The sequence below is a fragment of the Syngnathoides biaculeatus genome, chromosome 5 (assembly GCF_019802595.1).
Source record: "Syngnathoides biaculeatus isolate LvHL_M chromosome 5, ASM1980259v1, whole genome shotgun sequence".
Taxonomy (NCBI): Eukaryota; Metazoa; Chordata; class Actinopteri; order Syngnathiformes; family Syngnathidae; genus Syngnathoides; species Syngnathoides biaculeatus.
Genome location: NC_084644.1, coordinates 1333114 through 1357536, shown reverse-complemented (window position 1 = coordinate 1357536; position 24423 = coordinate 1333114). Strand labels below are relative to the sequence as shown.

At 45.5% G+C, this 24423-nt stretch overlaps 3 protein-coding genes across 9 annotated transcripts; 2 read left to right on the top strand and 1 right to left on the bottom strand.

Moving 5' to 3' along the window:
- Positions 1–568: 568 nt before the first annotated feature.
- On the top strand, positions 569–4679 carry LOC133501200 (transmembrane protein 200C). The gene is made up of 2 exons (XM_061820775.1): positions 569–1374; positions 3730–4679. Exon 2 carries the CDS (start codon positions 3744–3746, stop codon positions 4479–4481), a length of 738 nt encoding a protein of 245 aa, XP_061676759.1. The 5' UTR covers positions 569–1374; positions 3730–3743; the 3' UTR covers positions 4482–4679.
- Positions 4680–4988: 309 nt separating this feature from the next.
- LOC133501202 (protein Bouncer-like) lies at positions 4989–10073 on the top strand. 2 transcript variants are annotated; one of them, XM_061820781.1, is made up of 3 exons: positions 4989–7486; positions 8954–9118; positions 9850–10073. In XM_061820781.1, the coding sequence occupies exons 1-3, from the start codon at positions 7432–7434 to the stop codon at positions 10071–10073; spliced, it is 444 nt and encodes a 147-aa protein (XP_061676765.1). In that variant the 5' UTR covers positions 4989–7431. The 2 variants fall into 2 exon arrangements, 1 of the variants encoding a protein (XP_061676765.1); XR_009795128.1 differs by lacking the exon at positions 9850–10073 and having other exon boundaries at positions 4989–5712; positions 8954–9084.
- Positions 9038–24120, bottom strand: msh5 (mutS homolog 5). 6 transcript variants are annotated; one of them, XM_061820764.1, is made up of 26 exons: positions 23983–24120; positions 23727–23815; positions 23516–23639; positions 22086–22166; positions 21819–21872; positions 21114–21235; positions 20922–21031; positions 20800–20835; positions 19878–19960; positions 19729–19774; positions 18993–19131; positions 18826–18888; positions 18618–18746; positions 18462–18534; positions 17912–18021; positions 17708–17788; positions 16150–16237; positions 16005–16072; positions 15557–15675; positions 15355–15481; positions 13350–13499; positions 13121–13195; positions 11179–11325; positions 10814–11025; positions 10601–10744; positions 9085–9224 (listed from the first exon to the last, which is right to left on the bottom strand). In XM_061820764.1, the coding sequence occupies exons 2-25, from the start codon at positions 23805–23807 to the stop codon at positions 10627–10629; spliced, it is 2436 nt and encodes an 811-aa protein (XP_061676748.1). In that variant the 5' UTR covers positions 23808–23815; positions 23983–24120; the 3' UTR covers positions 9085–9224; positions 10601–10626. The 6 variants fall into 6 exon arrangements, with proteins under 6 accessions (XP_061676745.1, XP_061676748.1, XP_061676744.1 ...); XM_061820761.1 differs by having other exon boundaries at positions 9038–9171; positions 21819–22166; XM_061820760.1 differs by having other exon boundaries at positions 21819–22166.
- Positions 24121–24423: the final 303 nt, after the last annotated feature.

Genomic DNA, 24423 nt, shown 5'->3' with positions numbered 1-24423 from the left:
TCGTGGATTTCGCCCTTGTTTATTTGTATATTTATCAAACCCACCAAAATACAATTTGGCACTACGAGAATTTTGGGGATACATATTTCAGTGCCGTGTTAATGGGCCTCAATTATCTGTGGATTTTTGCTAATCACGATCCGACCCGGCCAATTCCTTTGTTGATTAAATTTTGTTCCATCCATGAAAGAATCGGTAGATAAATAAATGGATGGATGGATGGATGGATGGATTCATGCCATTCATCACAACACATGTTTACATCCACTTGCGTGCTGGGAAATGAAAAAAGATGAAATCTATCAGGGTGGTCCGCATTTCAAAGACCATTTTTTGGGGGTCTTTTTTATTATTTATCATACACCTCAAACGGCACCGTGGACAACTAGTCAGCACATGTACAGTGGTTCAGCGGTTGCGGGTTCAAATCCCGCCCTGTCTGTGTGGAGCCCCCAGCGTACACCGCTTCCTCCCACAACCCCCCCCCCAAAAAAAAAAAAAAAAAACATGCACGGTAGCTTATTAGAAGATTAAAATGGCCGCGTGAGTGCGAATTGTGTTTGTTTCCATTTGCCTTGCGATTACTGGCGACCACTTCACTGTGCTTCCCGAGTGAAGACAGGATGGACGGAAAATTGTTGGATGGATGAATGGATGTTACGTCCAATATTTTCGTTCATCTCTGCTCGTCAGAGGCAGAGCAATTCACTGCTCCTCCGCTAGGTGGCCGAAGGTACTTTTCAAGCGCATCCAACTGTTGCCATTGGAAGACCAGAAGAGCTTCCGTGTTCGACTCAACGGGACCACATTTAAGAGGCGATGACGGCGAGATCAGAATTCAAGCAACTATTTGTGACATTGTTCCAATGTAAAATATGTGCTGGCTCGCTGAAGGTTGAGAAACGCTCCAGAATGCATCAAGTTTTAGTCGTGTATGCATTTGAGCAAATATAGCAGCAAACACGCACTTTGGCCCGTCCAGGGTTTTTTTTTTTTTTTCTGAAGTCCATATTTTGAAATCAATGTGAATGTGTCAACCACCAAGAATAACACAACCCACCGTGGGACTGCCCTTGATTCCCACGACCCTCCTCCACACACACACGCGCGCGCGCGAGACCGCGTGCGCGCTCATAAGCACGCAGAGCGAGGGGAGGCAGAGCAAGCTTTGCACCACTTTTGCAACAACACCGTTACTTCGGAGGATTTAAAAAAAAAAACAAAAAAACAAAAAGGAGCTTCGCTTGAGTTCGGCAAAGGGAGCGAGGACGGGGAAAGTCTCCATCAGAACATGAAAAAACCCCAAAAAGAAGGTTGGAGTGCAACTGATGCTTGTTGAGTGGAGACAATGATGAGCACCGATGAGCAAACAAGGCAAGTAGGCATTTTTTCCTCTCTTTTTTTTTTTTTTTTTTGGAGGGGGGGGGGGGAGTGGTGGTGGTGGTGGTGAACAACTGCAGTGCAGCCAGCAACGGCGCTTTCACTGCTTCGAGCACTTTGACAGCCACGTCATGCTCACGCTTTGTGCCCTTGAAGCGCACACATTAAATGTCCTGCAGCTTGGGGCCAAATGACGAATTGCGAACGACTGCGGTAAAGTGACGGCCACTGAAAGGGGTCAGATCATGTCGAGCAAGGCAGCAAAAAAAAATAAATAAATAAATAAATAAAGGCGATGCGCACTTCAGATGACCGGGAAAAGTGATGTAGAATTCAAACAGTGAATAAAAACGAGGGGGGGGGGGGGGGAGGAGGAGATTGTGTTTGTTCGCTACAACCGCATTGTCACCGGTGGCGGTTTCTGCAATAAGCAGTGGTCGCTCGAAGAAGAACGAGGCAGACAACATCCTTTATTTCGATAAACAGCATCCAAGCAGGTGTTGACTAACTTCACCGCAGAAGGCGGTGCAGGTCCGTTGAGCCAAGGCACATCTTCTTCTTCTTCTTCTTTTCCTATCAGCTTGTCCCATTAGGGGTCGCCACAGCGTGTCATGTTTTTTTCCATCTCGCGCATCTTCTTCTCTAACACTGTCCACTGTCCTCGTGTCTTCCCTCACCACATCCATCAACCTTCTTTTTGGTCTTCCTCTCGCTCTTTTGCCTGCCAGCTCCATCCTCGGACTCTCTCGCCTCTGAATGTGTCCAAAACATCTCAGTCTGCTCTCTCTAATCTTGTCTCCAAAACCTCCAACTTCGGCTCTTCCTCTACTGAGCGCATTTCAAATCATATCCGACCTGGTGACTCCGAGCGAGAACCTCAACATCTCAATTTCTGCTCCCTCCAGTTCCGCTTCCTGTCGTTTCTTCAGCGCCACCGTCTCTAATCCGTACATCACGGCCAGGCTCACCACTGTTTTATAAATTTTGGCGGATACTCTTCTGTCACATAGAAGACCAGACACCTTCCGCCAAGTGTTCCACCCCGCTTGGACCCGTTTCTTCACTTTCTTACCGCACTCACCATTGCTCTGTATTGTTGACCGCAAGTATTTGAAGTCATCCACCCTCGCTATCTCTTCTCCCTGGAGCTTCACTCTTCCCCCTCCACCCCTGTCATATGCATATCATATACACATATCAAATACGTTCTGTTTTGCTTCGGCTAATCTTCATTCCTCTCGCCTCCATCTTTCTAACTGTTCCTCCGCCTGTTCCCTGCTTTCGCCGCATATCACAACATCATCTGCGAACATCACGGTCCAAGGGGATTCCAGTCCAACCTCATCTGTCAGCCTATTCATTACCACGGCAATCAGGAAGGGGCTCAGAGCTGATCCCTGATGCAGTCCCATCTCCACCTGAAATTCTACTGTCACACCTCCCCACTGTTCTGCTGCCCTCATACATGTCCTGTACGATTCCAACATATTTCTCCGCCACACCAAGGCAGGTGCAGTATTTTAAAAACCTCACAGCACACCACCAAATGGAAATGTAAGAAAAATGAGAATAAAAAAGGCATCGGTTGTCATCAATTGGCAGATCATTGAACTGTCCTACCGGTCACTATCCAAGGAGGAAAAGTATGCGTTTAATCAAAGTCAGGTAGGAGTCAACCATCAATGATTCAAGATTGGAGGCGTGGCCACCAAAAAACACAAGTCAGTCTATTTTTTTCTTCTCCATTGTGCTTTCTCTCACGTCGCATAGTAACAATAATGCAAGTCCAAGATTAAAGAAACCCAGAAACTGTCCGCTGAGTTCTCGCTTGCTCGGTTAGCCCTCCTCAGTTCCCGCCAGAGTGCACAAATATACATTTTGTGTTGCAGCTCAATCACGCCAAACTTCATCGCGCACGTCGGCATGCCAAATTGAATGCGGTACAAACGGTGCTCCACGTCTTGGCATGGAGGGGGCTGCCTTGCTCAAGGGCACCTCGTCAGTAACAAATTAGCAGACGGGCATTTCTTCAATGACCGGTTGCGATTTTCACACCTGCTTCGCAGCGGGACTCGAACCGCGAGCCTCGGACGGTTACAGATGAGCTGCTGTCACCACATCGTTGAAAGAAAACCAAAAATCTTTTGGAGTATTTCCCTGGTCTGATGGAGTCATCGAACATTCCAGCACGAGTGAAAGAATCCTGCCGCTGCTGCTCCACAAAGGACAGCCGTCCCACGAAGTCAGCCACATGTCCTATTAAAGCAGCTATTTCCTGTTGCGTCCTCTCCAAAACCCCCAACCCCCCCCCCCCGCCGCTCCTTCCTAAAGCTCCACTTTGTCTTGCAGTTTGAATCGAGACGATGACAGCCGCCGGCAGTCCCGTCAGCAGCCCCTTCTCCTCCCACTCGTCACCCGCCTGCCTCCCGGCATGTCGCCTTAGAAAGGGCGACGCCGCCCGCACCCGACTGCACTTGCGCTCGGCCCCGGGAGCGTGGCTGATGGTGGGCGTGGTGGTGGTGCTGGCGGGGATGAGCGTGGCGGCGGCGGGCTACGTGTCGGCGGCGCCGAGGCCCGCGGGCGGCCGCGGCACCGGCCACGTGGACAGGATGAAACTGGCCGGGCCCGTGGTCATGGGGGTCGGCCTGTTCATCTTCATCTGCGCCGCCACCTTGCTCTACGAGAACCGGGACCGGGAGGGCCACAGGCTGGAGACGTGCGAAGACCTGGAGGACTTGAAGGGGGACCTCGGCTGGGAGGACTCGCAAGAGGAGGCCAGCTTCAGCAGTCGGGAACGGTGGGAGATCACAGACGGGGTGACGCCTCCTCTCTCCAAACAGGACTGGACCCTCTACCCGCCTTCGCTTTCGCTTTCTGAGGCTCGCCAAAACCTCCAGGACGTCAAGGGATCACCGCTGCCTCATCTGGATCACGCAGAGGACGGTGGGGCCGCGAGGGAGGGGAAGTCAACGCTTCTGGCTCAGGTTGTGCACCACGAGGAGCCAAGTCCGCACTCGTCCTCCCCCGGCCCATCCCTTCCTCACTCCTCCGCCTTCCCCGACGACTGCGGCGAGATTGACTTTCGGCCGCGCACTCCCTGAGCTTAGAAAACGTTTGGACACACCAAACACGTTTGTCTTGCGCTCAATGTTTCAGCGCCTCACATTTGCTGACGTGTGGAACTCACCAAGCCAGAACCCGGCGCGTTCACGTCAAAAGTAAACAAATAGACAATGCTTAGACGCGTTGTGTAATATTAAAATGTTCATTTTCAAATCCAGTTGGTGGAGATGCCAAGAACACACCTGATCATTTTGCCAGCCTTCTTCAGTTAGGACTCAGCCTTGAAGTCGTGTCGCTTTCCGTGCAGAACAGGAAATGACAATAAATCACGACTACATCGAGATGAAAACTACAGTTTACATCATCTTGTGATTTACCTTTTACCTTCGCGACGGATGATGCCGTTCTTGTGTGACACCAGATTTCGACTTCTCGGGGAAGTTGAGGTACTTGGTTTGGGCTAGACACGACTTCCATTGGGTTGACTTTCAGGAATTTCAATCCCGTTTTAAACTTCACAGTTTTCTGGAACGCAGCCTAAAAAAAAAAAACTCCTTTAAATAAAGATCCCTCCCTCATAAATTGCAGAATCAGAGCCGTAGCAGAAGGCCAGACATTTATCTGTTTTGAAAATGTTTAGGGAACCCACCGACGACGGGATATTGCCGGTACCGTCCGGGCTTCCGCACAGCGATCCAGAATCCCGCAGATAATTTAATGCGGGATAAGGATCGTCGGACAATTACTTTTAAGGGAAGCCAGAGATGGAAAGATGAGAGCACTGCGCTCGCTGTCCTGCCTCTTTATTCTGTAGCACTTGGTTTATGTAGACAGAAGCATAAAAATGCAACTTTTATGGGCATCGTTTTGAGTTTCAGTGGCAACTGTTGTGGTTCCTGAATGACGAAAAGTGCGGGTTCAGGTGGGCACCCCCATCAATTGAACTGCCCTTTATACAGAACAACAATGAAAAATTCACAAATGGCAAAAGGCTGCTTTTCCCTCACTGACCCAACTGTGCTGTTTCTTGTTCTCTGAATGACCCCAACTCCCAAAAGGCTTCTTCCTTGTCATACTATATTAGGACCTGACTTTTGCTGAAACGTATTTCACGTTGGACGCTGCGCACTTTCTGCACAGTCTGCTTGGACGGGTTCTCTTTAAGAGGATGAAGCAGATTAGGTGCCAAATGAGTCTGTATCTTATCTCGGGCGTCCTCTAATCTCGTCTTTATCTGAGGAAATGGTTTCTTGGTCTAAAGGAGAGATGGTACGTTAATGCACACTCCTCTCACTCCACACCTACAACCAGGCTATAAATACCAGCCGGGGTTTTGCGTTCTGGTTTCAATTCACGATGTCCGTTGCTCGGGACTTTCTCTTTTTCCTCGGCCGAGGCGTTGAAAGAATTTCAATTTCAGCTCGAATGCAAAAGAAGGATGGCGTTTAAAACGGTGGGAAAAATCCAGTGAGGCAATTGAGTTTTCCCTGACGCAGCAGAAGCGAGCAAGGCTCGAGTCTCATCCCCTCCTGACCTTTTCATCTCGAGCTTATCTTGTCTTAAAAATCCGGCAAGTGTACAGCTCGATGCCTTTTCTTCTTCTTCTTGCTGCGTTTTTAGAGCCACGTGAGGCTCACTGAATGTTTTCTCACTGCCGAAGTGCGCAAGTCATTTGCATCTCTCCATCCCCCCCAGCACAGAGCGGAGGCTTTTGTGTGGGCAGGCTGTGCCGAGACGCTCCGATTCTGCGGCAGCGCCAAGTTGGCCGAGGCGCGACCGCATCTTGCGACGCGCTGCCGGCCTCCTTCGACGCCACCGCACACACGAGTCCGTCTCACTCAGATGTGGGACGCGATGCCGCGTTCGAGAAATCCCTTCTCAAGTTATCAGTTCAACTTTTCTCCAAAGGTTACACGGGGTTGAGCGGCCTGTCCCAAATAATTGACAGCCGTTTCCTTCGGCTTGTCCCGTGGGGGTTCGCCGCAGCGTGTCTTCTCAGATGAAACGCTCATATTTGTTTGGCGCAGTTTTTACCGCCGCCGGATGCCCTTCCTGACCCCTCACGGGGAGTCGAGGCCCCCAGATACGAATTCACGACCCCTGGTTTACCAGCTGTACGTATTTAAAAAGAAAAAAAAACCCGACAGTACGTGATATGGTCGATGTTTACAAGACATGTCGATTGGACAGCAAATGTGGCATCTGTAAAGCTGGCGCTGGAAGTGGTCGATGAAGAGAAACACAAGACTCCCCACACAGCGTGCCAGCAGATTCTTTGCACTTACACCTCCATATAAACACCTCAAATGAAATCTCTGGGCAGTCGTCGTAAAATGGACTGACTGGACTATTTCCGCATTAGTAAATGTTGCAACTTTAACTTACATTAGCAAAAAAAAAAAAAGTCTTTGCTGCACATGCCTGCCAACTGTATAATTTAACTTTTCATGCATTGTGGATATAACTGAATAAACCCCCCACCTCCGTGTGTGTGTGTGTGTGTGTGTTGAGCAGACGGACAGTAGGATGTAAGCCTCTTAACTGAGCGCTGACTCAGGACACGAGCAGTTTTGCAGCTCTGGAACAGACACACAAGCCGTGAAAAAAAACGAAAAAAAAAGTGATGGTGAGAAGCAGCCAGGCCGAAAATGTTCATTTCACTTCGCCTACAAGAGAACAATTTGGTATAATGGGAGACGGGCTTTGCCATCATCCTCCCCCTCACCGGGAGCGCGAATGTGCCATTTGGACTGCGTCACACATGGTGACAACGCTGATAAACCAAAGAGCAATTCTGACATTTCCGTCGTCAGTCTCGCGGTCAAGCAGTTACTTGTCGGGCAGGTTGTTGTTGTTTTCCCAGGTACGCGGTCGCTGATTAGCGCTGATTGTTAAAGCGGAGGCATCACTGACTAATCCAATTTGAAACCCTCCGTTCTAATTTGCTGCCCTCGCCGTGGAAACGCCAGCAAAAGCATCCCGCCGACAATGAGACGAGCAATTCTCTGCATTTTGGCTGTCTTCGTGCTAACGTACGCTCAAGGTAAGACAACAAACTTCTGGGAACGAGTCGTCGACGGGCCTTCGTCACTCGGCTCGAGTTACTCAATTGCATCGGGTAGGAAACATCCCGGTGCACATACTCGTATTAATCATAGTCAAGTGACATTCGGGTTTAATCCGATTGGACTACGAGCCTACTTCAATTTGCGTTTACATACCGGAACAAATAGTCCTTTAAAACGTATTTTATACTCTCCGTTTCCAGTTTCTTGAAGCTCATACAGTGTGTGTGTGTGCGCGCTCACCCGGATTCTACACTTGAGTACAAAAGCTGTATTTGGAAGTAATACGCTGCACTTTACTGTCGCAGTGAAAAAAAAACAAACAGTTTGTGATTGCTGCTGACACGTCTCACGTACGGTATCAAAAAATAATGAGAAGCAGGCTGGGACTTCAGGAGCTGAGGCGTGACAGCTGATCGATGATCGTTTAGCTTCTTGGGGCACAAAGATCTCGTTGGATCATGCCAGCTCGTTTCTGTTTTGGTGCCAGCATCTGTCTGCTTATTAAAACCGGATGCTGTCATGAGACCACAAGCCGTCCCGAACAAAACAAATCACCCAAACAAATTCCAGAATGCCGGAGAACAAACTAAATATCGCTGCTGGAGAACAAAATCAAGCTCATGACTTTGGCACGACGTCCTAAAAGCGAATCGACTCTCGTCCCTTGGAACGACAGATATTGTTTAGAAGAGGATTGAAGTGACTAACACATCGCACCCGAAACAGGTTTATCCAAAATAATGTCAAGGACGATTCGTAGATTATGTTTGTGGGATTTTTTTCCATGTATGCTAAGTTTTTTTTTTTCATGAATAGGCAACTGCTTAACTAAAAGATTATCATTATACGATCTTTTTTTTTTTTAAATATACAACATAAGGAATGCGAGCATAATCCAATTACGTCTTGAATGTTTTATTTCAAAAGCCATTGTGGCTGTGCATAAAGGCGGGTGAATACATCTGTCTTGCAAAAATTAGGCTTAAAAATAATAGAAAAAGAATAAAATGGGGAAAAAACATAAAACCTGGCAAAATGGCTTGCTAAGAGAATCAGAAAGTTTGAGTTGGCAAGATTTATAAAAACAAGTAAACATGGCTGGCAAGAAAAGAAAAAAAAAAGTCTAAAAAAATGTATATTTATCCTACTCACACCTGTACTTCTTATTTTAAGATACACATACCAGTGCTGGTAATAACATTTCAATTACAAGTTGTAATACCTTCTTCGATGTTTTTTTTGAGGGTGGAAGCCTTGAATCAAGGGAAATGCTCCTCACCAAATAACTTTGCAGACAACAAACAAGACCTAAGTGTATTTTGCACACCTCTCTTATAGGAGCAGATTGCCTCATAATCATTTTACATGCCGTTGCGTTGACTGTCTGCGAGAGTGCGTCAGTTAGTCAGTCAGTAAAGGAGTGAGTACCTGTGTGGGCTCAGGTGAGGAGCAGGAGCAGGAGCAGGAGCAGGAGCAGAGGACGGAGGCGGACGATGAGGAGTGGCTGCAGTGTTTCCGTTGTGACCTCGGCTTCTGGGACGCCTGCTACACCACGGAAACCAACTGCAGCTTCGGGGAGCGATGCTTCACGGGCCGCGGGAAGGCAGGTGTGTGGCCACGCAAAGCCGCTCGAGCGCTCCTTCGTTGTCCTTCTCGAATCCTGCCAACATTGGCACTTTTTCCGTAGTTCTGGACTTCAAAAAAAAAACATGCCTGCAGAAAAATATTCCCCTCAAAACAGAGTCAGTAGTAGTTTTAGGCTTTTTTTTCCCTCCCTAGGACATATTTGATATTAAGGCAGATTTTGCTACGGCCACATTTTGATGTGAGCAGAAGACAAACACATTTCCTTATTTAACTAACGGTAGTACGAATTCAGTACATGTACTAGTACATTCTTTGTTGTCGTCAGCCAAACAATTCCGCTTTCGAGTACAACAACTGACAACAGCAAGATCCAGAATTTTTGAAACGAGTTGCATTAGCACTGCTGTCAGTGTCAGCCAAGGAGAAAGTAGCAGACGCAAGTGATGCTATGGTAAACCATATGAACTACTGATTCATATTCTTACAGATTACTCTCAAATTTGAGACGATTTGTTAAATTATAAACCAGGATTTTAATTTAGGATTTGATGGAGAGTTTAGGGAATTGGAGAATTTTCTCTAATTGACACTATGAAGTTGATGATATAGATAAGTATTCAAAATCCGCTGCGGAAGGCCCCCAAGTTGGGTAGCAAGCATTTCGTATGAATGCTTTAACCATCTTTCTGTAAAGGAGTACGTAGTATTAAATTATGGAACGTTTCATACCCCCCCCCCCCCCCACTTTCAGTCGACGTCCTGGACGTAAAGACACTGGGCTGTGCGAGGCCAGAGGAGTGTGAGGTGGAGACCACCGTGGAGCTCTTCTCCAACAACACCGTCTTTGTCATGACCAAACACTGCTGCGACGGCCCCTTCTGCAACGCTGCGTTCAAGCCTGCGGCCGACGCGCTGTCGTGCGTCGCTGCATCCTTCTTGCTGTGCTGGTGCGTTGCAGGGACGTCGACACACTGAGAAGCCAGCGTTTATTCACTGTGTGTGTAAGTGTGTGTGCTGCCAATACGAAGGGGGAGAAGACAACAAGTACCCCCCCCGTGGTGAAGATGATAAATCACCAGTGGACAGAAAAACAAATACAAAAACATACTTTTGGCAGATACATTCGTCTCTCTCTCTCTCTTTTTTTTTTTTTTTTTTAAACCACGTCATCTGATGGAAGCAGCGGTGGGGAAACCTAGCAAGGCCCACCCAAAATTTATGAAAGAAAATATACGACAACGAAAGAAATGTAATGTCTATACGAGCATCTGCGTGTTGAATATTTTGGGCATTTTGAAAGAAATCCCTTGCAGGTTTTAATGCTTTTCAGAAACACGTGGTGGACTGTACGTTCCCCACCCTTGAACTAAAGGATGACCAATAAAAACATCCAACATTAGATAATAATAATGTGCTTCAGTACAACAAATTGAAAACTATGCACATGAACAAAATGAACAGCAAGTACAAAGCTTCAGAATTGTTGTCTAGTATTTTGGAACCTTATTCGGTGACAGAGCAGAAGAGTTCAGGTGTCCTGAGGCTGTTCGGCAAAGGTCAGAACCTCGTCTTTCATGAAGCGCTGCAGGTCCACACCGTCATCGTCCAGGTCAAGGCTCATAAATCTCTCCACCAAAGCCTTGTATCTGTCAAACACACACCTCGGGGTCGAATACACGCTCCGTACCGCTGGCTAAACGAGAAGTTGGACCAACCGATTGGCCTGCTTGTCTGACGACGCGCTGTCCACACGTCGGATGGCTCTTCCCGTCCTGTAAAGCTCAGACACCTCCAGGCCTCTCTGCACGAGGTTGGCCGGCAGGCCGGCCAGCCTGGCCACGTTGGCGGCGTAACTGGACTGGCACACGCCGTCCTTCAGCTGGTAAAGGAAAACCAACTCATCTCCGTCCACCGCCGTCTCCAGAGTCTGAAACACAAACGACACGCAGACATCCTCATCGGACTCGGTTAACGGCCACAAAGCGCTGCGGAACACGATTTCACGAGCTTAAGGGCTCCTCCTGCACTCAAATGCTCCGGGCTGCGATTGAAATACTGCAGCGAGAGCATCTGCCTGTACCAGGAGAGACAGCAGGGCGGAAGTGGGTAAAAGACCCGGCTGCAGCAAACTGTAGAAGTTGGTGGCCAGCAGGACGTGAGGAACGTCCACCGGAGCTTTCCTCAGCCAGTGAGAGACGGTCGCGGCCAGCAGGGACAAGCCGTCCACCTGGAAGAGGAAAATTGGATCCAAGTCTTTATTTCTGAAGAGGTAACAAACAACATTTCAACAGAATAAAATTACACGTTGCTCCGAAAGGGGGAGGAAAAAAAAGTCAGATCATTGAAATTGCTTTGCAAAACAACTTTTTTTGTTTGTCAAATCTAAAAACAAAATTCTTGCATAAGCAGCGACAAACTGCCACTAAGTGTTTCTTGAGGTTGCCCCCCACAAAAAAACAAAAAAATAAACGGGGAAAAAAACTCAAAAAGAAACCAAAAATCCGTATATACGACGACACAAAGGATTACATGAGTGAGAGCAGTATGTTGAAAGTGAACAATAATAAGTCGAAAGTCAAGTTTCAATCATGCCGCAATTTCACAAAGTCCCAACAATTCAAACGTGAGATAGTCAACCGATGATGATGATGTAAAGAAAAGCCGGGCATTTTCCACCATGGACAGCTTAGTTTGATCCATGAATATCTCGAAATACATGGATCGCGCGTGGATGCCTTTAACAATAGTAAGCAAACGTACACGTAGCCAAAACGTCCAATAAAAAGTGCATTCCGGAAGGCGTTTGGATCTGCAAGTATTTGGCCGTAAATGTTTCCTTGGAGACAGTTTAGCGCTTGCCGGTAATAAAGCATGAAAGCTCGCATTTGTGTTGCCTCCGAGGCAGAAGAGCCTCTTTCAAACAAAAACTGCCTCCAAAAGTGAATTCATGAAGACTTTGGAAATGGAAATGTCGCAACCTGTTAAGATTTCTTTGTTTTAGTGCTTGAATAAAATCATGAATGACTGAGACCACATTTACTCGTTTCATTTAATTACGCAACTGAAGAGCGTACCAGGAAACTGTGAGGGGTTAATGAGGGCTGATTTTACTTTATTTGATTGTCAAGACTGACTTTTTTCATTCAGCTTATCATACTGAAACAAAACTGAATAAAACTAAAACTCACTTTGTATTGTAATTGACAAACTACATCATGATGTATGTTTTTATATATTGTATTACGGCCTAGGAGGCACGGTGGCTCAGCTGGAAAGCATTGGCCTCACAGTTCTGAGGTACCGGGTTCAGTCCCAGCCGTGCACGTGTGGCGTTTGCATGTTCTCCCCGTCCCTGCTTGGCTTTCCTCCCACATCCCAAAAACATGCAACAATAATTGGTCACACTAAACTGATGGCGAGTGCGACTGTTGTCCGTCTCCATGTGCCCTGCGATTGGCTGGCGACCTGTCCAGGGTGAACCCCGCCTCCTGCCCGTTGACAGCTGCAATAAGCTCCAGCACTCCCGCGACCCTCGTAAGGATAAGCGCCAAAGAAAATGGATGGCTGGTATTACGGCCTCTCACACACTAAAGAGTACGTTTCTCCGTCATTGTTGGGGCTGCCGTTCATTTATTCAAGTGGACGACGCACCCGCAGCAATTAAACGGAGGACGGCTTGTTTCGGACACGACGCCACTGTGACCCAATCCGATTCTACACCACTCCTAACTACACTGGCATTAATAAACACGGAATTACATCTTGTTAAATGAATACGTCTCTGAGAGTGCCAATTACAATGGAGCATTATTATTATTCTTGAAAAGGCTGAATTATGGATACATACAAAGCTTGTATTGGATCTGATTAGAGTGGACAAGTGGTCATCATGTTGCAAATGTTAAGTTGCAGGTCAGCATTAAAATAATACAGTAAATGTTGGCCGGTGCTGGTTTTTGAAAGTTTTCATGAGCACGAACGTTCCCGCCGCATGCAGGCAAATGTGTTTGTCTTTTCCTTACAGTGTTTGTCCCTTTTCCAAATTCATCAATGAGGACTAATGAGGAGCCCGTGCTGCCGTTAACTGCCTGGGACATCTGGAAAATGGAAAATAAAACGGTTGTCACATTGCGTGGGCGTGTTAGAGGGCTGCACAAATATTTTGACAGTTTTAGAGTGGGTGTATTCGAGCTGGATGACTATTGTTGTGAATATGAATTTATTTCCACACACGTGTGTGTGCACACCGACCTGGTTGAGGTCAATCATGAAGGTGCTGAGGCCCACGGACACAGACTCTCTGCACGGCATGCAGGTGTATATTGCGTCCACCGGGCCTATCTCCGCGTCCTTGGCGGGCACGTCGGAGCCGACGAGAGCCATGAACACAATCAGACCGACCTAGTGCACAATTATCAACAAATGACATACGGGAAAACAAGAGTCTAAACGCAACATCGTGAGGCTGAGTCGGGGACTTCACCACACAAATACTGATTGCAAAAGTAAGGCTATAACCCTGAAAGGGTTGATACCATTTGAGAAACTAGGTTATCGATTATTACGCTTCATCATCATATCACGACAGTACGTGTGTTGTCAGGAAGTTGTTGGAGGTGGTGAATCCCACATGTGAGGCAGAGACGCACAGCAACATTAACATTCGTGCCTCTGATGTGTAATATTACAGAACATGATAATAGTCTCTACAAAAAGGAGTGTCAAACACTTTTTCCTGCAGGCCACGAAGCACTTGTGGTTTCAGAACAAAATGAAGACTAGTTTTTAAATGAGAAGTCAAGGATGATAGTTTTTGTAAAATTGGTTTGGTACCACAAAAAAAAAAAAAAAAATCTTTGCAAACATCTTCCCATTTATTATTCATTACAGATGACAAATTTTAGCAAGAACCGTGGACGTCCACGCACGTGACTTGCTTTTGTGGGCCGCATAAAATGACTCAAAGGCCCCGATCTGCCCCCTCTGCCTTGAGTTTCACACCTGTGTTCCGAAAGCTAAAAAGAGGTACAAAGAAGAGCTTTACCCAATTGTATCAAGGCAAAGCAGAAACGGAGGCTTCTCATTTACCACCCTACTCACTGTTTTTCTCGTGTTTTACATATTTATGGCCTACCGGTGTTTTTCAAACAAATACCTACACCATTTATGACATTACTATCGTGTCAGTGTAAAAATTTGGGGGTTGCTGCTGCTGCTGTAGGAATGGAAGTTTTTCCAAATCGAGGCTTTCTTTGGCCATTGTCGGGTTAAAATGGCCTCTCTGAACAGATGTCTGTTGTGGATAATACTTTTTACCCCGCCGCGGTTTCAGTCTGGAGTAAACAGCAGAGTACGACTCTTCAAAAAAGACAAACAAGACCGTGAACGTTGTCGCGTTCCAATGTGCACGCCGTCATCCAGAATAAACGTTGTTATAAATTACCGGGGGTTTAACAGTTGTTGAACTCACACACATTTACATATCGCTCCGCACCAGAACCTGATTTCCTGGACACCACAGTTAAATCAAAAGAAGACAAGACTCACACAAGAAAGCGATCCTTGAACTGAAAACGATTTTGGTTACAAAGATATCACTGTGAGGCTTTTGGTGCCTCTTCATCCAAGAAGCAGAAAAATCGAGCTACTTCCCTTTTCTGTCTGCCTGTCTGGACCTATTTGACAGTAATAAGGGGAGCACGCGTGATTAAAAAAAAAAAAAAAAAAAAAAAAGCAGACAATTTAAATATACATAGAAATGAAAATATTGACACGTTTTCTGTTTAAAATGATCCAACTGACAATACATTTCCACACGCGTATTTCTATCGCTAACAGAGACTGTTTATTTGCATATTGAAAAACTATATTTAATGTAACCTCAATTTTAGGAATTCAAAATTGTCAAAATTGACAAACACCTTCATACCTGTGAATGTACGCTCGTCGAGCCGTTGTATAATTTGCTGCACGGCGCTTTGGAGGAGGACGACGACCATCCGCGATGGTTAGTTTGGGCAAGTCTCGTCAACCCCGCAACGAGCGTAACGCAATGTTTCAAAGCCGGAGAAGACCGGGCCATATTTGAGCAATGCAGGCCCCAATTACACGGCTCTATCACCTAAGAATGTGTTGTGGTGTCTCCTATAAAGGCCCGGTGCTATAATGTGGTTGTATTGGCACCATCCCGTCACAGTAAAGGTTTTCTATTCTTATTCTACTCCGTGTCGAAGATCCCTCCGGGGGACTGCTTCACCTGCTTGAGGTAGATGCTCTTTCCAGATGAGTTGGGCCCCGTGATGATCTTGATTCTACCTCGTGTCTCGTAGCTCTCAAAGGAGTTGGCCACAAACACAGGAGAACACACCTCCAGCAGCGGGTGTCTGGTGGGGAAAACGGCAGCAGTCTTGAAACGCGCCAATCATACCAATCTTTTATTTTGTCTGACAATTTCCAACCTGCCCTGAGTGATGGAGATTGCCTTGCGGCTGACGAGCTTGGGGGAGGTGTAGCCGTACTCTTGGGAGGCTTTGCTCAACGCCATCAGACAGTCCAGCTCGGCAGCCAGGTCCAGAAGCTTCAAATTGGGAAAGTTCAACTTACACGTTACATGCAAATGATTTCATGCCATTTAGAACAATTGACCTGTTGTGAGATACTGTCAATATTCAACAATATATCATTGTAGTGGCTGTACTTTGCAATGGAGCAATATATCCTTTTCCAACGCCAGGTGAGGAATATTAAATCCTCTCACGAAGCCAACTCGGAAGGAGGATCAGTGGCAGCTCCCACTGCGCTCCAATTGGAATTTGCAGGGGTTCCTAAACTTGTGGCCAGTGAGTGCTCATCGTCATGTTAAAGAGGGAGGCAAGTTTCAAAGATGTTGCTCGGACGCACGCTTACCTTATAGAGGGCAGCGCTTCTCTCCAGGATGGCGTTCTGCAGCTGAGTCATGACAGTTGTCTCCATGTCTGCAAAAGAGACGCTTTACTATCAGCAGGGCGACTTGGCCAACGTTTTGTGTTTGTGGGAGACGAATAATAACTACCTCTAACGTCGCAGTGCAAATCTCCCAGGAGGGTGTCAAGCTCCTTGGTCCTCTGACTTCTGTAGTGCAGGCGATCCTCTGAGAGAAACTAGCACACGTGCATCCGCACGAACGCAAGTTGTACACATACGACTCAAGATACAATCGCAATAAAAGCGCTCAACTGTTTCAGCTAAGGGCCGAAAATCAATGAGTGAACAGCTTCAACTGTGATCGTGACGGTTTCCCCCCCCCCAAGAAAATCATTTTCCTGCTTTTAGCCCCTTTTAAGATCCTACATCTGACAAATTAAAATCAGATGAGATCCGGTAACGTCCTTGGAACTATTGCAATTTATTACAGCTGAATTAGTCAGTGATGAGTCTCCAGCAACGATTCTTTCAATTACATGGGAACGCTTTGAAGGAATTGAGGCAAAAATGGCGTCTATAGAGTAATCCCCCACCATTATGGGGATTGCGTTCCAGACTACCCCTGCAACAAATGAAATCTGTGATATAGAAACACTCCATTGAAATACATCCTTGGGCGTGTTTTTATAGCATTCACGCAGCTGCTCTTTGTTCTGATTTTGCTCAGACTCCACCAAAGGATGTCAAATGACAGACAATCTCATGTTTTATAGGTTTATCTTTTAAGATTGTTCGGTGTGAGGCGGGTTAAGAGTGAATTTGTCCTGATTAGAATATCAGAAACGGGTCAAGGCCGACAATCTGAAATATTGAACGCCTTCAACCAAAATCTTCATATGTGGCAGAAGCCGACTTCCCTCTGCGTCACGATGCCGAGAATTTTGACGTACAGGGTGTCCCGAAAAAAGGTATACAAGCTTTAAATAATGATGTTTGTAAATTCTTGTACACATTAAAATGTATTGAAATTATAATAAACAAAAAGTTTACAATTACTTTAAGTGTGTATACATTTTTGGGGGACACCGTGTAGAACGGAACGTAGCAGAAAAGAAGAAGCAGCCTTACTCGTAAACAAAGGAACATTTCTTACCCGATGTCATCATTTTATATGAAAGTGGGCTCCCGCGGGCGCGAAGTCGTGCAGTATTTTTGAGGACGTTGCCGGCAACCTTCGTAAACACTCGTCAAACAAGGGCACGTAGCCGGAAGCGTCTCTCACACATCGGCTTCGTCAGATCACGGAAGATTTCCGTCTCGAAGGACTTGCTACGAGATTGAATGTTTGTGAATGGTGTTCTGGATCGTGATTATTGACCCAAGCAACACAAAGAGCAGCCAAATGTGTTAAATGTCAGATTATTATTTTTTTTGTCTTCATGTGTCTGGTCTGGAATGAGATCCAAAAAAAAATGTAAATTTAAAAAAATAATAATTGTGTGTAACCATGCCAGACAATTTAGTCTTCAATGAACTTTTTTCCCCTTGCTTTTGGAATGATAGGGTTAAATATAATCCTATAAATTGATCAGGATGCCATTGTTGATTATATTCATCAAAAATTGTGTACAGGACGTTGCACGCAAATACCATTCCACCCTTCAAGAGCAATGAAACCACATTGGAGGGAATGTTAATAAACCCACCATGAACTCGAGTCCCACGATCTCAAAGTCCTCCTTCGCCACCATGTTAGGCTGCCGAGGGACTGAGAGCAGGAACCCGATCTGGTGGGACAGCAACGCGTGAGTGGCGACATGGCCGCGCGGTCGGCCCGTTATGCTGCGCACGCTGGCGCAAGAAAATGTTTGGGGGAGGATGAATGAGCAAGTAAAAAAGAAGAAGCAAACCAGAGGGATGTAGATGACGCAGCAGCAGGGGATTCTGGCATCCAGGTGCTCCAGCTCTCTTCTTGCAACATCCGTCAGGAAGTGAGACAAGCCCGCCATCTGCCTTTTCTCTGAAGAGAAAAGCAGCATATTATACAAGATGAGCGATTCCCAGCCTCTCTGCCACAGAACATTTGTGCCCAATTTCACTCAATCGGCCCCGAAAATAATATGTAGTGACTACAAAGTATCCGTGGAGATTGGCAGAACATTTACCTGCTAATCCGCTCTCTGGCAGAAGGTACAATAAACTTGTGCATCCCCCTGATGCCAACCTGTACATTACAATATTCTTTGTGTTCAACTAAACCGGCCCAGATTTTGTGTCATTTGTAATTTTGTGGGTAAACTGAGGTGAGATCGTTGTTATTGCAGGCGTGAGGTAGAATTCTTGCATCTCCAAATCTACCACCTCATAAAAAAGTGGCCTAATTGTTAAGTCAGGGGTGTGCAATAGGTCAAAAACATTTTGGGAAACAAAAAAAGTAGATCAGAATGACAGCACCCTCACTCTCATCGATTGCGGGATCTACGTTTGGTTTGATGATGAAGCGGTTCTCGGCCACGCTGGATTCAAAGTCCACCTGCGTGTTGGCAACAAGAAGCACAAAGCTCACAAATTGAGCGCTTCGGCGTAACGGCAACGACGAAGGATCTCGTCGGGCACCACGTGGCTGATGAGAGAGGCGACGTGGTGGAGGTCATCAGAGAGGCCCTCGCTGATGTCCCGGAACAGCTGGATGGACTGAGGAAGGTGGCGTACCGTGTCCTTGATACATACTGCACTGTACACCGTCTGAAGAAAAAAACTCAGGTCCAAACAACTGCAGTAGCACAATGCTAACTACCCAATGAGCCGTACAAAGTGATCTTACCTTGTAGAGACTCTGCCAGTCGCTCACTTTGGTATGTGAGAGCGACATCCTGCGCAGAAGAGTCTGCAACCCACAAACGGGCTTTATGATGTCGGTAACCCATCCCAGATGTGGCAAAAAAACAAACAAAAAAAAAAAAAAAAGACGACGCTGTGGGTCTTCGGTACCGGGATGTTTCTGACGTTACGTAGCGACATCCGCAAAGTGTTCAAGGAGTCGGAATTCCGAGGTGACGTGAAGAAGCGGATCACTTCCTGTCTCCTGCCCAACACGGCGAAGTCCACCGTTGGCCGAAGGAACCACTGACTGGACCGGAGAAGAACATCGTAGAACAAGTCCGCTTGATCGGTTCTATAAACTATCTAGAATTCGATAACACAATTTCACATCTTTTGAAGAGTTCAAGGACTCTTGACAGTTTTGATGCACAGGTTATAGGTCGATAATTCCCGGCCTACAGAGCGCACCTGGTTATAAGCCTCGGTAAACAGAAAGAGTTTAACGCTAGCGCCATGCTAACGCTAGTGCTAAACTCTTTCTGTGTACCGAGGCTTACAACCAGGTGCGCTAGCGCTGCGGGGTTGAAAGCGTGTGAAAAAAGTCGCGGCTTGTAGGCCAGAAATTACGGCATGTATATCACAAAACCTTGGCATTTGACCACAGGTGTGTAAACCTTTGATACCCGCTGCAGCTAAAAAGTTACCAGAAACCAAATTAAGAGTATCATGGAATCTTGTTCACAATCGCAATCTTAAACATGTTAAATTCATGATTGCCTGAAAGAAAAAAAAAATCTAAATCTGAGCAAAATTCTCCTTGTATAGGAAGTTGCGCAGGTTGACCAACTGGAGAGTTTGATGTTTAACAGCTCCTTATTTTGTGGACGTGACTGGAATTTCTCACCGAAGCAGTCTGGATCCAAACTTGCAACTGCAGCAGTTCAGGATTCCTGCGAGGGACAATAAAGACAAGCAGCGACAGCGCGTAAACTTTGTCTTCAGATGTTGGGCCAGAGAAGAGCCAGTTTCTGTGGCGCCGTTTCCCCACTGTACCGTAAAGACTCAGTCCCTCTTTTTGGCCCGAATGAAGCTTGTACACCGATGGGTGCCGCTCAGATTTGAAGATCTGCAGAACACTTGAAGAATACAACGATATCGGATCAGTCAACACATCCCTACATAATGTATGATCACTGTACCACTAAGTAGGAAGTTTGTTTACAATATTCATCTGCCTTTGCAACAGGGTTGAAATGTTAGTGACTATATTTTAACTTAATACGCAAGCGCATCGCTCCCGCGCCGCGCGTGAAAACGTGATTAAGATTGATTTCAACTAAATGAAAAGAAGCAGTTACTTCCGGTTAAGGTCACAGGCGGAGCCCCATATGCGTGTCTTCTTAAATATTTTCAAAAACATCGAAGAGCAGCCGAGTTACGCATCTTGTAACTTTGATATGCAAAACCACAAAAGCAGAGACATTACCATTCATAAGGCTGGTAAACTTGAAAGAATTGCATTATTTTGCTATGTTGAACGTGAAAATGAAACTTATGATGGAATAACTTATTCATGTTAAAACGGGAAGAGATGAAATTGATCATGATTTACTGTGAAATTCATCAGACTAAAGATCATATTTTAATAATATTTTCTTCTTCTTGGGGGCGGGGTTGTAACCAAACATAATTAAGAAGTACTGCGTTATACTGAAGTTATAAAGGTTAAAATGTGAGCTTTATCATGTGATAGTGAACTTCTGGTAAATTGTGAACTTCATCCCGTTACAATTTTTCATTCAGCTCTTTTTTTGGTGTGGGAGTAATACATTTGCATATTTTAATAAATCTAATGTGATATATTCAAGTATTTATTTAGTTTCGATCAACTAACTACTAGCCTAAAGACCACTGTCAAATAGTTGGATGGGTAAACTGAATGTTGGATTCAAATGGGCCCAATCCGGCCACTTACGTGTATGCTTCTTTGTCAATGTACACCACACCTTTACTGTATTGGGGAAGACAATGCATAACTGTCATTGTCATTGAAAAATCACATTTTGTGTACATGTGTGTCGCTTCGGTGCGCCTTACAGTGTGTAGGCATTGAAGTGCATGACAGGAACGGCAACACTGCTGTCTTCCAGCTCGACTCCGACTCTCCTCCGGTCCAGACATTTTAGAAGACCGCCCAATGCCCTCAGCTATGTCCCACAAACCAATAAACACACACGCTATAAAACTGGCACTTAACGAGTTGGTGCGCAGTATTAATAATTGGCTCACCATGAGCTGCGAGTCAAACGAGATGCAGGAGGCGAGATAGGCCGCCTTGTCTCTCTCGGAAATCGAGGCAGGGAGGAAAGGCAGATGGGCGGAAAGCAGCCTTGCCTTACTGACTTCCGGACCTGTCCCGTGAAAAGTTACAATTTCACATTTCATGCGAACGCACGGTGCCCCGGACATAACGCGGTGGGGAGGTGTAATGTGGACAAAAAAACCCGAGAAAAATATATTATTTTTTTTGCCAACTGATCAGAATTGGTGGACTCAAATTCCATGTCATATGTACACAAAATGCTAATTTGTGGTCATGACGTACTGGTATTGTTTATGCAAAATATACGATAAACAATTACTCATTTGTGGACTTTATGGGAATTATACAAAATGGGGTTTTCTTGACACCTTACCCCTATTTTGTATTTTGTGGCCATTTGCTTACTCAAGAGATGTTTGTGGGAAAGATATCGAAGCCACTTAATTCATAATTCATGTGCATGACACGTAGGGCCACAGATTTAGATTTTCTCTACATCCTACTGCATGGCTACAAATGAGTATATTACGGCTGCAGTTTTCATATTTTATGACAAAAGAGAATTTTGTGTGATTGGTGGGGCCAGAATTTAATAATCCTTCTCATTTTACGTTTGGGTCTCTGCTTAAAGAATAATTATAGAAAGAGGGTGATCTGGAGTGTATTCATACCAAAATCAAGATACGGATAAAAAACCACCTCTGGTTTGTAGTCTGGGTTGGAACCTGAGAAGAATTTGTCCAAAATCATGATGCAGGTCTTCGCAGTCGACGTACAACAACATATCTCATCCGTTGTCACAGTTGCAGGCCGCCAGTGCCAAGCTGCGCCGATGCACGCGTATCGTTCCCTTGAGCCCGATCGTGCTCGGCCCAGACGCCACGTCAGCAGCGCGACCCGTCCTCTGGCACATACCGACGTTGTTCCCACGGACTCACCGAGTTGGAGCAGGAAACGGGTCATGCAGCGCTCCTGCTTCGCGCTGGTGATAATCACGTGCGGACGAATCTCCTGGATGACTGCACGGCGATGAGGACAAAAAGGAGAAGTTAGGCACAAATCTGTCGCTTTGACTGCCCACTTTATCAATTTGACACCATTTAACGCTTTACATCGCTCAATTCAGTGAATTGTACTACTGTACTGAAATGGGAATAATTGGGTAAACATCCAATTACTCAATCTTGTGTTTCTCCAGTCTTCTGGCCTTGTTTTATGCATTAAAGTTGTTTTTGGGCCATTTGACCCAAAGCTGTTTACGCTGCATAAAAGCTGTTAGCAATACATTTCGAGCTCCTTTAGTCATCAACAAGCTAACATTGAACTGCTGGGTTCAAGTTGACTTTTGACAGCTATTTTAGCTATCTAAATCATGCACGAAATACATTTGGGGTTAATTAGGTAGTCAACAACTGTAAAGTAAACAACATAAATTGAATTACTTATTGTCATTTTCTGAAGGTTTAAATTATTCTGGTCAATTTGACGTGGGCATGTATAAAACACACGAGAAATACATTTAGAGCTACTTAGGCAGTCAACAAACACAAGAACTGACACATGAACTTGGCTACTTAAAGTGGTCTTCACATCCCTGTTTTTTTGTAATATAGAAATTAACGCAAATTTTCCAAACGTTCTCCATCACTAATGTTACCTATAAACAGTACCACTCACTCGGAAAAACAATGTTACCTTTTCAAGAAATAAAAACGCCGAGTGATTATTGGAACTGTACAGAATAGACACCACCTGGACTCAATTCTGGCTAAAGAAAAACGCTGCTGCCGCCATCACCAGATGTGATAAGGTACGATGCGCTTTTAGCCACGAGCAGTGATGTGCTTGCGCCAAATGTAAAGGTTTGAATTATAGCCCCAAAAAATTCACAAAAACACATTTCATATCTCCTACACGAAAAATGTGTTACAGTCTGGAAATGATTTTCTGGATGGTGAATGGCTTATAAAAACTTAAAAGAACTGACAAACTTGGATACAAATTCTATCCATCCATTTTCGCGGGGAGTGCTGGAGCCTATCCCAGTTGACAATGGGCAGGAAGCGAGCTGCACCCTGAACTGGTCGCCAGCCGATCGCAGCGCACATGGAGCCAGATAACAAATCGCGTTCACAAATCACACCTATGGGCAATATTTAGTGTCAAATTAATGTTGCATGTTTACAGGTACAAATTTTAATTGTAATAATTTTCTGTTCAGGCCAAGTTGAACTGTTGTTCTCCCCCCATTTAAATGTGTAACAAATATCATCCTAGCAATTGAAGCACGTGTGTTTTGTAGTAATTTACTGGAGGTTCAAAGTGCTTGGTTCCATTGAGCCTCCGGAAAAACACAGGCCGTGTTTACCTCTGGCCAGCAGGTGTAGCTCGTGGTTATCTGGCGTATCCACCATGTAGTGAACCGACGAGTCTTTGCTGTCGTAGAAGCAGAGGCCGACTTGGCCTTGTTGTGCCAAAACACTCAATAAAATCTAAGGGGGGAAAAAAGATACGTTGTCAAGAGCTGCTAGAGTTTCATTTCGAGCTGAGTGAACGTCAGGAGGTTGCATTCTTTTAACCTCAGATGAGTCTTCTTCCTCCTCCTCTGTGGAAGCAGAGATGGGGCCTCTCCCTCCTCCTACCGCTCCCGCCGCAGCCATTGACAAATCTGAATAATAATTATTGAAAAAAGAAACAAACAATGGATGATTCAGATCATTTGGGCCGGCACTCTAGTTATTAAGCTAGCCGCTAATCACCAATGGAATCCAAAGCCAACTTTACGTATTTGGAAATTAATTTCAGAACGAAATAGACTTGTCAGAAACAACTTACAATGTTAATTTTCGGATAAATATCAGCGTGAATCACGCAACGTAGTGGGGAAAGCGAAAATATTGATAATATTGTGTTGCCGTTTAGCTTGGCCAAGAGCTAACGTTCAAACGTGTGCCGCGGAAGACCCACTTTACGGCACGTCTCACCGTTGTCATAGCAACACGCGCCAGTCGCACTCAAATCACTTGAAACTCAACTCATTAATAAAAATGTAAAAAATCATTGATCAGATTTGTGGAATTTATGTAACGACGTCAAAGTGATTAAGCGAATATTGAAAAAAAAATATGCTCCACTTGTAAGTGGACAGGGGGACCCCAAAAGTTTACTCAACGGTCCTGTTACTCACAATAATATCACGCAGGATGTGAAAATAAGTCCTCCAAATAATAACTTGGGTAAGAGGAAGTATTCAGTGGAAAAAAAACTGCTCAAGTG

Excerpts from the sequence above, each read along its gene's own strand:
- msh5 (XM_061820761.1), bottom strand. The coding sequence starts at position 23,807 with ATGGCTGCGGCGGGAGCGGTAGGAGGAGGGAGAGGCCCCATCTCTGCT. Across the intron at positions 18,747-18,825 it reads ACTGGCAGAGTCTCTACAAG|ACGGTGTACAGTGCAGTATG; the intron begins GTAAGATCACTT and ends TTTTTTCTTCAG. Across the intron at positions 17,789-17,911 it reads GCGTCATCTACATCCCTCTG|ATCGGGTTCCTGCTCTCAGT; the intron begins GTTTGCTTCTTC and ends CTGTCCCACCAG.
- LOC133501202 (XM_061820781.1), top strand. The coding sequence starts at position 7,432 with ATGAGACGAGCAATTCTCTGCATTTTGGCTGTCTTCGTGCTAACGTAC. Across the intron at positions 7,487-8,953 it reads CGTGCTAACGTACGCTCAAG|GTGAGGAGCAGGAGCAGGAG; the intron begins GTAAGACAACAA and ends GTGTGGGCTCAG. Across the intron at positions 9,119-9,849 it reads CACGGGCCGCGGGAAGGCAG|TCGACGTCCTGGACGTAAAG; the intron begins GTGTGTGGCCAC and ends CCCCACTTTCAG.
- LOC133501200 (XM_061820775.1), top strand. The coding sequence starts at position 3,744 with ATGACAGCCGCCGGCAGTCCCGTCAGCAGCCCCTTCTCCTCCCACTCG.